Source organism: Sinocyclocheilus grahami, unplaced genomic scaffold, assembly GCF_001515645.1.
Source record: "Sinocyclocheilus grahami isolate Dianchi unplaced genomic scaffold, SAMN03320097.WGS_v1.1 scaffold1360.1, whole genome shotgun sequence".
Taxonomy (NCBI): Eukaryota; Metazoa; Chordata; class Actinopteri; order Cypriniformes; family Cyprinidae; genus Sinocyclocheilus; species Sinocyclocheilus grahami.
The window spans coordinates 152,946-167,858 of record NW_015506539.1 but is presented as its reverse complement, the minus strand read 5'-3'; the positions used below and the strand labels follow the sequence as shown (position 1 = coordinate 167,858).

The following is a 14,913-nucleotide window of genomic DNA, read 5'->3' as shown; positions in this document are numbered from 1 at the left end:
ATTAGGTAAGAATGAAAGCATGTTTGAACTAAGGTTCAGGTGGCACAGCTTCTCGAGAACTGAGATGTTGCCCCAAGGGAAATAACTCAGCACATTGAAGTCCATTCTCAGCATCTGGAGGCTCGGAGGCAAGTTTACAATTACCTCTGGGGGGAATGATTTGAGCTGATTTTCAGAAATGTCTAAGTGTGTAAGGTTAGTAAGACCCTGAAAGAAATGTAGGTATTGGTTACGCCTAGAGTCCCACATTATGTCCAAACGATTTCCAGAGAAATCAAGATACTTCAAAGAAGTACTAGTAAGAATGTTAGAGATTCTGAGACCAATGTGATTGTTCGCTAGACTCAGTATTTTAAGAGATGGTAAGTGTGGAAGGAATGTGAAGCGATGTCCCATACCCTTCATTACAAAGTGGAATTCGTTGTTGCTGAGGTCAAGAGCTTTTAGTGTGCCACTTATCTCCTGGAAGGCCTTGTCAGAGTACAGGTCAATGCGATTGTGAGCCATATTAAGGTAGGCTAATTTGCTTAGAAGTGTGAACTGCTGGCCATTTAAAGTTTGACTTATGTAGTTGTAAGACAGATCTATGCATACCACTTTTTCCATGCCTCTAAAAGTACTTGCATTCAGCCATGGGATGTTGTTTTGAGAGAGGTCAAAAAACTGGTTTTTAGAGCAGATCTGCTTTTTGAAATGCCACATAGAATAATAAAAAAAACAGTGATCTTCTCCAGAGTCCTGCATAGTGTTCTGCTCTGAGCTCGGTAGGGGGACTTTTTGAGATTGAAAGTTGGGCTGTCCATTGTCACGTTTTTCAAGGGTTTGGTAGTTATTTGGTATGGCTTCAGCAGTGCAGGTTGAAAAGCATGAACTGAAAGCAAGCATGTTTTGGGAAAGGCCCACCCACCTTAATGTTCTCAGCTGACTTATAGCATCCATGCTAACAGAGCAGATGAAGTTCATGCGTAGCTCCAGGGACTCAAGTCTTGGCAGTTTGACCAGAGGTGCAAGGCTGTGGTTTGACAGTACTCTGGAGAATAGGCCACTAAGGTACAACTCTCGTAGAGCCATCATCTTCTCTATGGATGGTGACAGAATTAATTCAGAAAAGGATTTCTGGGGTTCATAGTTATAAAGAAGACTGAGGGACACAACATTCTGGAGCTCTTCATAAAAGGTGCCGTTCTGGATGGCGTAGGCTAAAAAGTTGTCGGATAGATCTAACTCTTGGAGCTTGTGGAGTCGTACGAAGAGATGCTGAGGAATTGTATGCAGTGAATTGCCTCGCAGACTTAGACTAATTAGAGAGTCCCTTTGATCCAAAAATGCATCCTGGTGCAGATTCAGAGACTGGTTGTTTGGACATGGGAAGCAAGGCTCAGAAGCATGGTCACACCTTTGGCAATTCCACCCTAGGTTAAGGTGTCGCAGATGTTTAAGATTTGCAAAGGACTCTTTATTGATATGTGTGATCTTGTTCTCTCCCAAGTCTAGGCTTTCTAGTGAAAGTGGAAGATATGGGGGAACAATGGTCACATTGTTGTAACTAAGTGTTAGGTTCAAAAGCTCAGGGATATCTTGAAACACACGTGGGTCGATAAAGTAAGACTGATAACATGGGTTGGCATAGAAACAATTCTTGTTTAGCAGTAGTTGTTTTAGTAGCGGTGTACCTAGAGGCTTAACAATATGAAAGATGTGATTAAATTCCAGTCCCAGAATCTCAAGTTGCTTTGGTAGAGGAGGAATGGTGTTCAAGCTGTTCCCTGCTAACTGCAGGGAAGTTAGGTTTTTAAGTCCGCTAAATGCATTAGGATCGACTTTCAGGCTGCATGAAGGCCATCTCTGCTCCTTAAGATGATCTGGTACGCAGTTCCACATCAAGCTGAGATGCTTGAGATTAGCTAATCCAGAAAATGTGGCACCTTTAATGTGGTGTATATGGTTTCCATTTAAGTTGAGTGATATAACAGAGAGGGATGTGAATTTAGGGATGTTAGCAAGACGTCGGCGCTGACAGTCCACATTTATGTGTCCATCCTTGGTAGTTTGAATTTCACATGGATAGAATTCAGGATGTAAAGTTGCAAAAAGATGAAACTGATTCAGCATGAGAGCCAGATACAACATGTGTCCAAACATGGCCTAGAGACAAGAGAACAAGAACAAACAAATAATCAGCTATGCAAGTTAAATGGCATTTACTTTTTAATATGCTATATTCTCAAACCTTTGAAAACTTCAAAGTACATTACATGGGCTCAGTGGTGTAATGTAATGAAGTAATAATACTTTGTTACAGTACTTAAGTATTTTGGGAGTGTCTGTACTTTACTTGAGTTTTTATATTTCAGCCAACTTTAATACTACTTTTACTCCACTAAATTTCCTAATTAAAATGTATACTACTTTTACGCCGATACATTTCCCCGAAGCATATTCGTTACTTACTACAAAATAGTCAGAAGTCAGAAGAACACAGACTGCAGGAAAGCAGGTTTGACGAATCAGTGGTCTGGTGTTTGCAAGTTAGACTCCTAAAAAACACCTTTGCTCATGTGCAAACAAGTGCGCACACAACCGCGGATGATTCATTTTCCACTCAAGTCAAGTCTGGGGTGTACGATATACAGCATCGTCTGCGATAATATGGTAAGTGTTGTTGTAATGATGTGCGATCTGACATGATCAAGTAGGCTATATCAGCAAATCACACACACAAAGTGCACGCATGTGATTTATTAGTCTATTAAAACTCAAAATTCCAGGCATTCTAAATTGTAGACGGCAAAAATGCTTCTGTACGCTTTTTATATTTAATCTAAACTTTAATCTAAACTTTAATCTATATCACACAAAGAGTACCGTTTTTCTGCAGATATCAGCATGAACACATTTAATAATAATTTTATACAAGTTCAGTAAAGCAATAAGCGACTTACATTTTAGACATAATATTGCTTGTTTTTGCTAAATTTTGCACACAGCACTGTTTTGCATCTCTGAGCAATGGGCGGTGTTTACTTATTGAATGAATCAGCTTTTTGAATGAATCGGTTGAATCTCAATGACTCATTAAAGGGATAGTTCACCCAAAAATGAAAATTAGCCTGTGTTTTACTTACCCTCAAGGCATCCTAGGCATGTCTGACATTCCTCTTTCAGATGAACACATTCGGAGTTATATTCAAAATTGTCCTGTCTGTTCCAATCTGTATAATTGCAGGGAATGGCACCCTTGTTTCTGAATCCGAAAAAAGTATATCCATCCATCATAAAACTACTCCACACAGCTCTGGGGTGTTATAGGGGTCATATGATGTTGCTAAAAATAACATTATTTTGTGTATTTGGTGTAATGAAATGTGTTTATGCGGTTTAAGGTTAAAAAAACACATTATTTTCCACATACTGTACATTATTGTTTCTCCTCTATGCCCCGCCTTTCTGAAACGCGTCGATTTTTACAAAGCTCATCGGTCTGAAAAGCAAGGTGTGCTGTGATTGGCCAGCTATCCAGTGCGTTGTGATTGGCTGAATACCTCAAGCGTGTGACGGAAATGGTATGCCCCTACCATATAAAGTTATGCCTTCTTTCTTTGCATGAACATTTGGGCGGCGTTATGCAAATCTTCCCAGATAGTGACGTAGACATGTGGGGGCGTGTTAGAACGAGCCGTTTTAGGTAGGTGTGGCTGACTCTTAACTTTTATAAAGAATATCTCTTTGGATTTGAGACTTAAGTCTTTGCAACTTTACAGATCTTCTTTATGCACCAAGAGCTTGTAACACTCCAAAGAGAAAGGAAAAATTCTCCACTCTCTCACTCTCTCCCAGAACTTACGTTGCACCTTTCGTTACGCCTACGTTAGTGATGCGCGGATGGTGGCTATATCCGCGGGCGTAATCCGCAGGTCGGGTAATAAAAAAATGCATTCTGACTATGTGCGGGTGGGTTGCAGGTGGATAAAATACATCATTAATGATGCAAATATCAACTACATTTTCTAAAATATGAACGTGTTTTAAATAGGCCACAGAAATTTAATAAACTGTAAATTAACATTAAAAGTTATTCAACAAAACATTATTTAGTCAAGAGCAGAAAGGGATTTTCTCTGTCTTTTGTTGTTTGATTAACATTAATGACAGAAGGCACAGCTTTATTAGGCTGCTGTCACAAGACCTATTTCACGGATCCAATACTGATACTCGTGCGTTTTATTTCGCAACTGTTTACATTAACTTAAGACAAAACTGACAGTGCTTTCTCAATTTGGTACTCGCAGCGCGCCCTTTGGATGTAACTGTGAGCACACAGAAAAGCGCCTCTGGAGAGCGCGAGTACCGAATGGCTTAAAAAGACGTGAAAATAATCAATTTTTGTGACGATGCAACAATGAGGCAATTGACAATTCTGTCAACTGTCCCGAAAAGCGAGCTAAAGTCTTATATTGCAGCGTGCAGCAGTTCTAGATGCGTCGATGTGAAGAGAAAGTCAAAGAGAGACGCGGTACCACTGAATCACTTACGCTGTTTTCATCTGATGGTTTGTGTGGATTTATTTACTCATCTAACCTACACGCTATATTGAATAAAATTTTTGCTGCAATTTCCCTCATTTTAAAGTCGAAAGCTGCGGGAATGAGTAATGCGATGTATGCGCAATCCCGCAACAAAATTCAGGACATGATTAAACATCATTCTATTATACAGAGAATTGTGAAATAGATTTTCATGACTTATCAAAAACTTTCTGGGTTTATTTATTTTACAAAACTTTCCAGACCTGAAATTGCAGTTCAATGACCGTACGAACCCTAATGTGATGATCTGGTGCGGTTATCTAAATCAGACAAAAATACAGGTGCGGGCGGTTGGAAGAAACAGAAACATTTCAGAATTCAGAAACAGGGGTACCGTTCACTGCAATTATACAGATTGGAACAGACAGAACAATTTCGAATATAACTCCTAATGTGTTCGTCTGAAAGAGGAATGTCAGACATGCCTAGGATGCCTTGAGGGTGAGTAATGCCGAGTTCACACTGCATGATATTAGCCCGATTTTTCACTCACCGACAGGTTTTGCGAAATCGCGACAAATGCCAGACATCGGAGGCAAATCGGTGCTCGTTCACGTGAGTGACAATCACGCAGTGTGAATTATCAAAGACGCGATCTGAGGGAATCGCCGACATGTCGCCGACGCCCGCGAAATATTTGGCATGCTAAATATCTGGAGCTGTCGGCGATTCACAATCACGCTGTGTGAAATGAGTTCTGACTGAAAAACACATCGGCGATGACCTACAGCCAATGAGAGAACAAGATACAGGGCAGAGGGAAGTTCGGGGAGGAGTTATAGACCAGAATATCAGTATTTTAATAGATATATGAACAATTATATCATACAGAAACAAACACAACCATTTGCTTTACCAGCCACAACATCAGCATAACAGTTACTGCAAAATTATTTACCTCCAACTCTCTTTGCAGAACACCCAATCCCTGTTCCCTGCATCTCCCTCCTGCATAATCTGTTTTTCTTTTTCTCCTTGTAGCTGGAAATCAGCTCACAGACAATTTGCGGGCTATATATATATTTTTTTTTATAATTACTGTCTTGCTTGTGAGAACTCCGGTCTGACGCACTCGGGTTCTCGCGTTATTTCCTTATCACTTCTCGCACGTGTTTTGTTGTGAAACGTAGTTTGCGGACCAGACAGAGCTGTCAGCGATTCTTCCTATTGTGAAGTCATGCAGTGTGAAACCCCCTGTCGCCGATTCATCGTGCAATGTGAACACAGCAGCGACTGAATGCTACCCCAGATAGTCATGCAGTGTGAAAACAACGGCGATCTGACGAGTTTGAAAATCGTGCAGTGTGAACTTGACATTAAACACAGGCTAATTTGCATTTTTGGGTGAACTATCCCTTTAACAGTCACTTGCTGTCACCTACTGGCTGTTTTAATTTCACATTTCAACTGTTTTAAATTATTTCAAATATCAGTATTCAACGTTTTATGTTAAAAACAAAACATTAGGCTTATTTATGCATCTGTAACTGCAGCTTAAATGCATCCATGTCCCCTCTGAGATACATAAACTGTGTAAATACATCTAAATGCTATTTATAGACTTCAACTTCTACCAAAGTAATTTTCTGGTAAGATATCTGTACTTTTACTTGAGTATGGCTTTCAGGTACTTTATACACCACTGCATGGGCTGGAGTGTTAGTCAAAAGTGTTAAGTAAACAAGGCAATACTATCATATACACATTATATTGCATAATTGCAAATAAATTCATTTCCAAACATTTATTATTATTTCACAGGGTTTCGTTTACATAGTATTGAATATGTGATGCTGTAAATTATGTGTTATATTTTCCCATCATTTCAAACATATTTAAAACACAAAAAAATCACTTACCAAAGGTTTGCAGTCCAAAACTCCACAACACAGTGTATCACTTACATTCACAAGGGAAAGCAAAGAAACTAAATAAAATGCTACATCAAAGTATTTATATTAACAATGTGCACCTTTTCATGGAAGTGAAAGAAAAGTCTGCAGTATGTGAAAGTCAGTCACCCACCCACACACACACACACACACACGGAGTCGAGGAACAGATGTTCAGAAATGGTGAGAAAATGGAGTAGTAATAGCTATTCTTGGATAAAGATTAGATACTGAAAAAAAGAGAAATGGATGAAATGAAAAGTGATGTCAAGGAGTGGATAGCACTGGGCTGTCGGGGCTATAACCCTAAATCAGCTTTAAAGAAAGAAAGTTACTCTCTCCAGCCTTACAGAAAGTCACATTTTATTGAAAAGAGTGTAGAAAGTAATTTAGTACATATCCCAGAAAGTTACCATATTACAAAAGCAGAAGACCATCAGAAAATCAAAGTAGCTACACTGAAAGTGCAGCACGGTAAACAGTTTGGCACAAAATACAATTTGCCAATGACTGAAAACTAAAACCATTAGTAGAAGAAGAGCAGTAACAAGTCTTTTCAGATGCTGTTTAGTGTAAATTACATTTCATTAAATATCACAATAACTTCTTCAGATATCACACAACATGCCTGTGAACCTCTTCAAGTGCTTTTTGCATCAGTATATCACAGAGACAGATTTTGACTGAGTTTCCTTTTGTGGTCTGAAGGGAAAGCACCAAGCTAATGCCTCAATATGACAATCACAACGCTGATATCTATGAAAGAAATGCTAAAATCAATTTAATAAAATGTAATAAAAGCTGGTTATGATTTACAGAGAGGAGGTGATATCACAGAGAAAGATGTTGGATAATCCATCCGATTCTGCGTCGACTTTGGACAAAGAGTGATTATTGCCTGGGTACCACAACAATCTGTGGACACACGGATACACTAATGAACCGATGATCCAGAGCAGAGAAATGTTTCATAGAAGAATCCCCATCTATAAAGTGTGAGTGTCACTGTACTTACCTCACTGGTACTTGCAATGCCTTCAGGGCTCTGTAGTATTCAATACCCTGCTTGCTGGGAACAAGCTTGTCATCTTCCCCAAACATCAGAAGTACTGGGGTTTTTACCTGAGGAACAAGCACAACCATGTGTGTTACAAGCTGAGCAGTTAAGAAATTAAACATAAAAGAATAAATAATGCACCGGAACAGCATCTGCTCACTTTGCTGACGTGTTTGATGGGTGACTTGTTTAACATCTGTTCCAGAATAGCAGGTTCAAGATGAATATCTGTGTTATATTCATATCCAGCTTCCACCATACACCTGAACACAAACACACTCAAAGCCATTAGCTATCACAAATGTCTACAGGTGAATATCATAATACATGAATCATATTTTACCAACATATCAAAAGAAAGAAGTTACATATTAATAAATATTTTGCAGATTTTTTGCATATTACATCAAGCACACCCCTCAAAAATGTATTGTATTGAAAAAATAAAAGTATTTATACATCATGCTGTTTTCTCTTTAATTTATGCTTAAAAAAATGGATTACACTTTATTTTGATAGTCCACTTTAGACATTCTACTAACTATAAGTAACTTTGCAACTTCACGTCTACTAACTCTCAGACTGCGTTTACACTGCAAGTCTTAATGCACAGATCCGATCTTTTGACCATATCCGATTTTTTGGCACGTCTGTTTACATTCACTTTAGACACGACTGGTATCCGATATCTGTGTTTACATTAATTCCCACCCAAAAGGATTGTCTGCAGTGATCGCTTTACTATGCACATGATAGACCCTCGGGTTTTAAATGGCTGTGCTTTTAAAATTATTTATATAATTCACGTCGAATGGCCATTATTATTTGCCAGCATGGACAACGGCTGTCATGGATGTTTTGCAGCACAAAATCTGACTGAACGGATAAAGACCGGAAAATAACGGTAATTTTAATTTGTTAGACTATTTTATCTACAGCTCGTTAGAGGTAGAATTCTATAGTGAAATAAAGATATTTATTGAAATGAATTCGAAGGAGAGAGGAAGAACGAACAAACGAACGCATGCACCCACGTGCGAGCGAGCGATTGTGAAGCATTGCAAACAAGCTTGTCGGTTTAATTACAAAAACTGCTAAGTTATCACCTCATTGCTGAGAAATATATGTAGCTTTTAGCTGTTGTATTTTCAAAATTCACGGGGCGGGGGTTGAAAACCAGCTCCTGAATGTGCAATTTCTTACCTATAAAAAGTTTCCATCTCAATAAAATGCGAGCGCATACAGCACGCCGGCATTAAAACATCATTAAAAATCTTTATGAGCAAATGTGTCGCCCTCGCATTGGGAGTTGTCGGATATGTGTGTTTAGATGTAGGTCTGATGTCCAGATATCAGATGTGTACCCGATTAAAATCCACATTTGAAAGTGGCTCCGAGCGAAAGATCAGATTTTTTGTGCCAGTGTAAACGCAGCCTCAGAGTAGACTGTTAGGTTAGGTTTAGTAGAATAAGTTGATATATATACTTGGACAGGTTATTGCTGACAGGATACCTACCACATTCAGTAAGGCAAATGCCAAAAATATCATTATATTATCTGTCAGAAACATTATCAACGCTGTCAAAAACAGTAGCGTTTCACACTAGTACACACAGATCTGTAGAACAAGTAGGTTAGAGAATTAAATAAAATAGCCTACACAAACATTAGCCATGAAGAAGTCTATGCTATTTTATTCAGTATAGTAGTTACATTTTCACAAGGTCATGCTAAAAACATTCATAAGAGCACTAGACAACGTTATCATCTATATATCAATGATTATTGATAACTATAACAGTAATATGTATGATGAAATTATCCACCCCTAACCCATAGTAAAATATTAACAAATTTTGATGCAATAAATATGGTATAATTTAACAGTGTTCATCCCTCCAAAACATTTTAACAAACATCTACATGTCTCTCTTTTACAGTTTTTTTCGATTGCTTAAACACATTTCTTGAAACTATGCCACACAACCAATGTATACATTGGCACATTTTTATTCATTCATGTACTACACAGCACAACTGTAAAAAAGAACGAAAAAAAAAAATAATCCGCCTCAGCATCCCGTCTTTGTTCTGAGTCAGGCCAGAGAATCTCATCCACATCACAGGCTATATTGGCCCTAGCCAGGCAGCGAGGGTAAAATCCTCTTGCATGCCTGATCCACCCCTGGCATGCATCTACTGATATGTCTAGGCAGGCTTCTTCCATGGCCTGGAGGAGGTGAACACGGATATAAGGTTCTCGGGTAATACACTTACGCCGAAAAAAACTCCTCTATCGGGTTTAGAAAGGGAGAGTATGCAGGCAGAAAGATGTTAGAAAACCTTGGGTTATTGGTAAACCAGTCACGAACCAGAGCAGCACGATGGAAGCTGAAATGATCCCAAACAACAATGTAACGAGGCTGCTCTGGCTGTGCTGGTTCCCTGAGGTCCAGCTGGAACATACGCTCTCTTAGACCGTCAAGGAAAGCAAGGCGGAGCATAGTGTTATAGGGTCCTAGAATGGCATGATGGTGGAGTACCCCTCATTGGCTGATGGCTGCACACATAGTGACATTCCCTCCGCACTGACCAGGGACATTTACAATAGCCCGATGCCCAATTATGCCCCCCCCCTCCAATTTCGCTACCTATATGCTACCATATCATAAATTTCTCTGTTCACGTTCCACTTCATCTGCCAGTGAATTCAACGATCTTATCAGATCTCCAGCCGCCATGTTTCAAACGATCCAAACGTAACACGCTTCCGCCAATCCCTGCCTTGAAGCAATGATTGACGGAGGGTGGGCGTGGTCAGCTCCAAATGCATTTTCAAAGCCGCACTGAATTTTGCTACAAATATCCCACAGCGTCATGATGAAAATGCAATCCTAAGTGTTCTAACTGTTAGTCTAAATGCATTTAGGACAAATAGCATTTAAATGATTATTTTGCTATCATTTTTGCTTGGACATGTTACACATATCAAATCAATTTGTGTTATACATTTTCATTTCGCAACTTATAAAGCATTCAAATTTGCATGCAATTTACATATTAAGACTACTGTTGAAAATGGCAAGTGTAAATTATATAATTGAATTTTCATTTTCCTTTTGCAACAAACTTTGCTCGTATGGGTAATGGAAAATGTAAATTTAAATACAGAAATGCATTGCCATTTTGAATATTGCATTGCCATTTTGCATATTGCATTTTAAATTGAATTTCGCTACCTATATGCTTCCATACACGTGGAGTGAGCAAGAGAATTGTTTCAGTGCAGAGCGGATCACAGAGGGAGCATGTGTCAAGCTTTTATGGACATTTTTTGTTGTAATAAGGTCATATTTTTAAACTGAGTGAAATGCCCCCAACTCCCTTGTCTCCAATGAGATGTTAATGTTCAGTCGTCTCTGTTGTGAGCATCATCTACACACCCAGATTCTGAGCCTTTTCCAAAAAAAAAAAAAACACACAACAAACCAAATACCAATTTTCAGATCCAACAGATCTTCTCAAAACAAAAACAAAACACTTCTTATAATGTCTTGAAAAGAAAACTAGTCATACACCTGGAAACATCTAAAGATTAAATATCAGCATTGGAGTGTGTGTGTGTGTTTTCCCACAAAATATATGTTATTATTAATTTCAAGTGAAATGTGTTATCACTGTATAAAAGCCAAATCATGTGTCTGATGGACAGACTTGAGTGTGTAGGGTAAACACTGTAACTGTTCCTCACCAAGCAGGACGCTGAAGCCCATCTTACATGGAACTGCTGTGGACAAGAACCACTCTGACACCAGCACTGAATGAGGGCTGCCTGACAGACACACAGTGCCAAAACAGAGATCAGCAAAACAAGATACTGACGTTGTATGTATTTATTATATCGTTTTACATTGTTATTAAGGATACTAAAGAACAGACCGTGTGCCATGACAATGAGAGGTAGTTTGCTTCCTGCTGTCATTTCCTTTGGTTTCAGTAGAATCACATAAAAAGTCCAAACCAGCTAATGAAGAACAGAGTTTTTTTTCATGCAAAATGACAGATGTCCTCACTTTTGACACTTTATAACATACAGACACACTGTTAAGTGCAAAATGAGAACAAACACATACAACTGTGAATTTGACAACATGTACGGCATTCCAAGAGTGCTTAGTTTAGCAGAACTAGGAGGTTTGTTGAGACAATGATCACATTTATTTGGAAGCATTTTAGTTTGGCAGAACAAAAGTAACTTGCAACACTGTATCCGAAACGCAGTAACACACAATCATGTTGGAGTAAATATCAGCACATATATGCACTGTCACTCAGATCTTACGGTATTGGCTGGAGGAGGTGGGCTGAAGTTTAACGTCTGCCAGCTGATATCTGCCTGAGGTTGAGTCTCCTCCAGAGTGACCCATGACATCTTGTTTTCGGAACCCTTCGCTGGCAGGAAACCCACCCGCTGCAGAACACATCATCTGATTACATGTACCTTATTATAATACCTGACGACCAAAACACACTGGGAATAACAATGTTGCTTACTACATCAGGAAATACAAATCTTTCAGATCCATTTACCAAAAAATATATATATTTTTTAAGTATTGTTACCAGTAAAATTGCAAAAATTTAACAACTTGCAGTGACGCGGGTGGGAACCCTTTGTCCATCAGCCCAGCCAAGTGCCGGTAAGACTTTTCAGTTCCAAACGCAGGATGATCCAGTCCACACTTCTGTCAGGCCGATTATGAATGTCATTTGGGCTCAGTCTGCAATTGAGTCTCAGTCTGTCTTTAAAGGTTTAGTTCACCCCAAAATGAAAATTCTGTCATTAATTATTCACCCTCATGTCGTTCCAAACACGTAAGACCTTCGTTCATCTTCAGAACACAAATTAAGATATTTTTGATGAAATCTGAGAGTTCTCTGAGCAAGCTCGCTGTTGGCGATGCACGATGAGATATTGGAAGAAAATTCTGAAGTGATTCAGGATACGGTCAGCCGTACAGCACTGGAAATGCAGAGCTACCTGTCTGAGGCATAGATACCAAGAAGCGAACAGCCGTTGATGTACTGGCGCACAAATAAGAGCCACTTTCCTGCGTTCGCGCCCTGCACAAGCGTAGGTTGGCAGGTCTGCTATCGATGCATCCCTAGTTCTTGAGTAATGGAATGGAACTTTGACAACTGATGATGATGTAGGAGAACACAAGGACACAAGATGGCATAAGAACTCCTACTGCGATACAGCCTAGCGATCCTTGAAGACCTTGATTTGCTGGATCAGGTGTGTTTAATGAGGACTGGAGCTAATGTAGCAGGTGTGTATTTAGGAAGTGATTTTGTGATTCCACTTGCCATGACCATATTTGGGGTTTCCTGCCGCCATGCTGACTTGGGGGGGTTGGTGCACTTTGCTGCTTCCCAGTCTGCATGAGACGTCACAGCGGTAGGTCGCACAAGTTTTTGCAGTGATTCAATTAGGGTAGTATTTCATGTAACAGATGAATTCACATGATATATCTGTATGATTGTGATCTAAAGACCCTATGTGATGCACACTCAGATGTTTCATTGATTATTTTTCTTTACTTAAGTTTCTTTTTAATATCTGTAATTTTCTCTTTCTCAGCGTCGTGCATTGCTGCCGCACGCTGGTTTATATGCTGCACGAGTCCTCATATATATATTCGTTTGTGTTATCCAGAATAAATGAGGACCTGATGGAAAGAATTTTCGCAGTCTGTCTTTCGTTTCGACACAACGCAGAAAACACACCGCTACAACTGGTGCCGTGACCGTTGCTTCACTCTTTGTGGGACCAATGTTGCATTTCAACTGCTCCTTCTCTGTACCTGCCTTAATTGTTGATGGGCAAAATGCTGACCTAATTTTGGGAAGTAATGTCATAAAACATCTTATTCATGACATGAAAGTATCAAGCGATTTCTGGGGGAAGGTATTTGACTCACGAGGCAAAGATCCTGATACAGGTGCTTTGATGCAACTCTTGAGCAATGTTGAGTCATGGAAAGGAACGGATCCCCCTACAAAAGTAGGAACTGTAAAACTGAAGCATGCTGTCACTTTGGAACCCATGAAAGAACATCTAGTGTGGGGAAAGTTGTTCAGTGACAAAACCCTTTCTGCGGGCAGTACAGTCATTGTAGAGCCTAGCACAGCGCGCGCTGCACCAAGAAATGTGTTGGTGGGCAGGATAGTAGTGTCTTTATGGGGTGATGGCAGTACTCCAGTTAAAGTTATCAACCCATCGAACAAGCCTATCTGTCTAAGACGCATCTGCAAACTGGCTGATGTTTACACCTGCGTGGCACTAGAAGATTTTGATGTTGACTGTCTTGATATGTCATTTCAACTGGTGAAAGATCTGCAGTGTAATGAAGTAAACACTGAAAGTCCGGCAAATTGCAGCAGCAAACTGTGCGAGATGGAAAGACAACCCTACATGCCACATAGTCTTACTAGCACAGCACTGTCTAGCCTGGGACTCCAAGATATTGACGTTGACTCAAACTCTTTGACACCTTACTGGAGAGGGAAGTTAGTTGAACTGTTGGTTAAGTATGAGTCGATATTTTCACGTCATGGATTGGACTGTGGCAAGGCCAAAGGCTTTATTCATAGAATTTGCCTAAGTGATACTAAACCCTTCAGACTTCCCTACAGAAGATTGTCACCATCACACTATGAGAAACTGCGTGAGGCCCTGGATGACATGGAGGAGCGCGACATAATCAGAAAGTCAGCAAGTGATTATGCATCACCTCTGGTGTTAGTCTGGAAGAGGAATGGTGATCTGAGGCTGTGCACAGACTTCCGCTGGCTAAATGCGCGCACCGTCAAAGATGCACATCCTCTTCCGCACCAAGCGGATGCGCTTGCAGCTTTGGGCGGTAACGCATTCTTTTCCACAATGGACTTAACATCAGGTTATTATAATGTGGAGGTGCATGAGGATGACAAGAGATTCACAGCTTTTACTACGCCATTTGGTCTCTACGAGTATAACAGGCTTCCTCAGGGGCTATGCAATAGCCCTGCGACGTTCATGAGGATGATGATGAAAATATTTGGTGATCAGAATTTTATGAGCATGCTGTGTTATCTCGATGACATCCTCGTTTTCGCCCCCGATGAACAGCTTGCTTTGGAACGACTAGACATGGTTTTCCAGAGACTTCAGGCTCACAATTTGAAACTGTCTCAAAAGAAGTGTCATTTTATGAAACCTTCCGTTAAGTTTCTTGGACACATTGTGAGTAGTGAAGGCATAGCTACAGATCCTGATAAGGTCAAAGCTATTGTTGACATCACAGAACAGGATCTTATGGAAGATGGCTCTGA

General features: G+C 39.8%; 1 protein-coding gene and 1 pseudogene across 1 annotated transcript; both read right to left on the bottom strand.

Annotated features, from left to right (window-relative positions):
- Positions 1 to 3: 3 nt before the first annotated feature.
- Positions 4 to 6,517, bottom strand: LOC107569568 (toll-like receptor 9; the record flags this gene model as incomplete). The annotated part of the gene is made up of 2 exons (XM_016255683.1): positions 6,446 to 6,517; positions 4 to 2,145 (listed from the first exon to the last, which is right to left on the bottom strand). A coding segment is annotated over exon 2 (2,139 nt), but the record flags the coding sequence as incomplete, so codon positions are not given.
- Positions 6,518 to 7,290: 773 nt separating this feature from the next.
- LOC107569567 (acylamino-acid-releasing enzyme-like) overlaps positions 7,291 to 14,913 on the bottom strand; it is a 31,342-nt pseudogene continuing 23,719 nt past the window's right edge.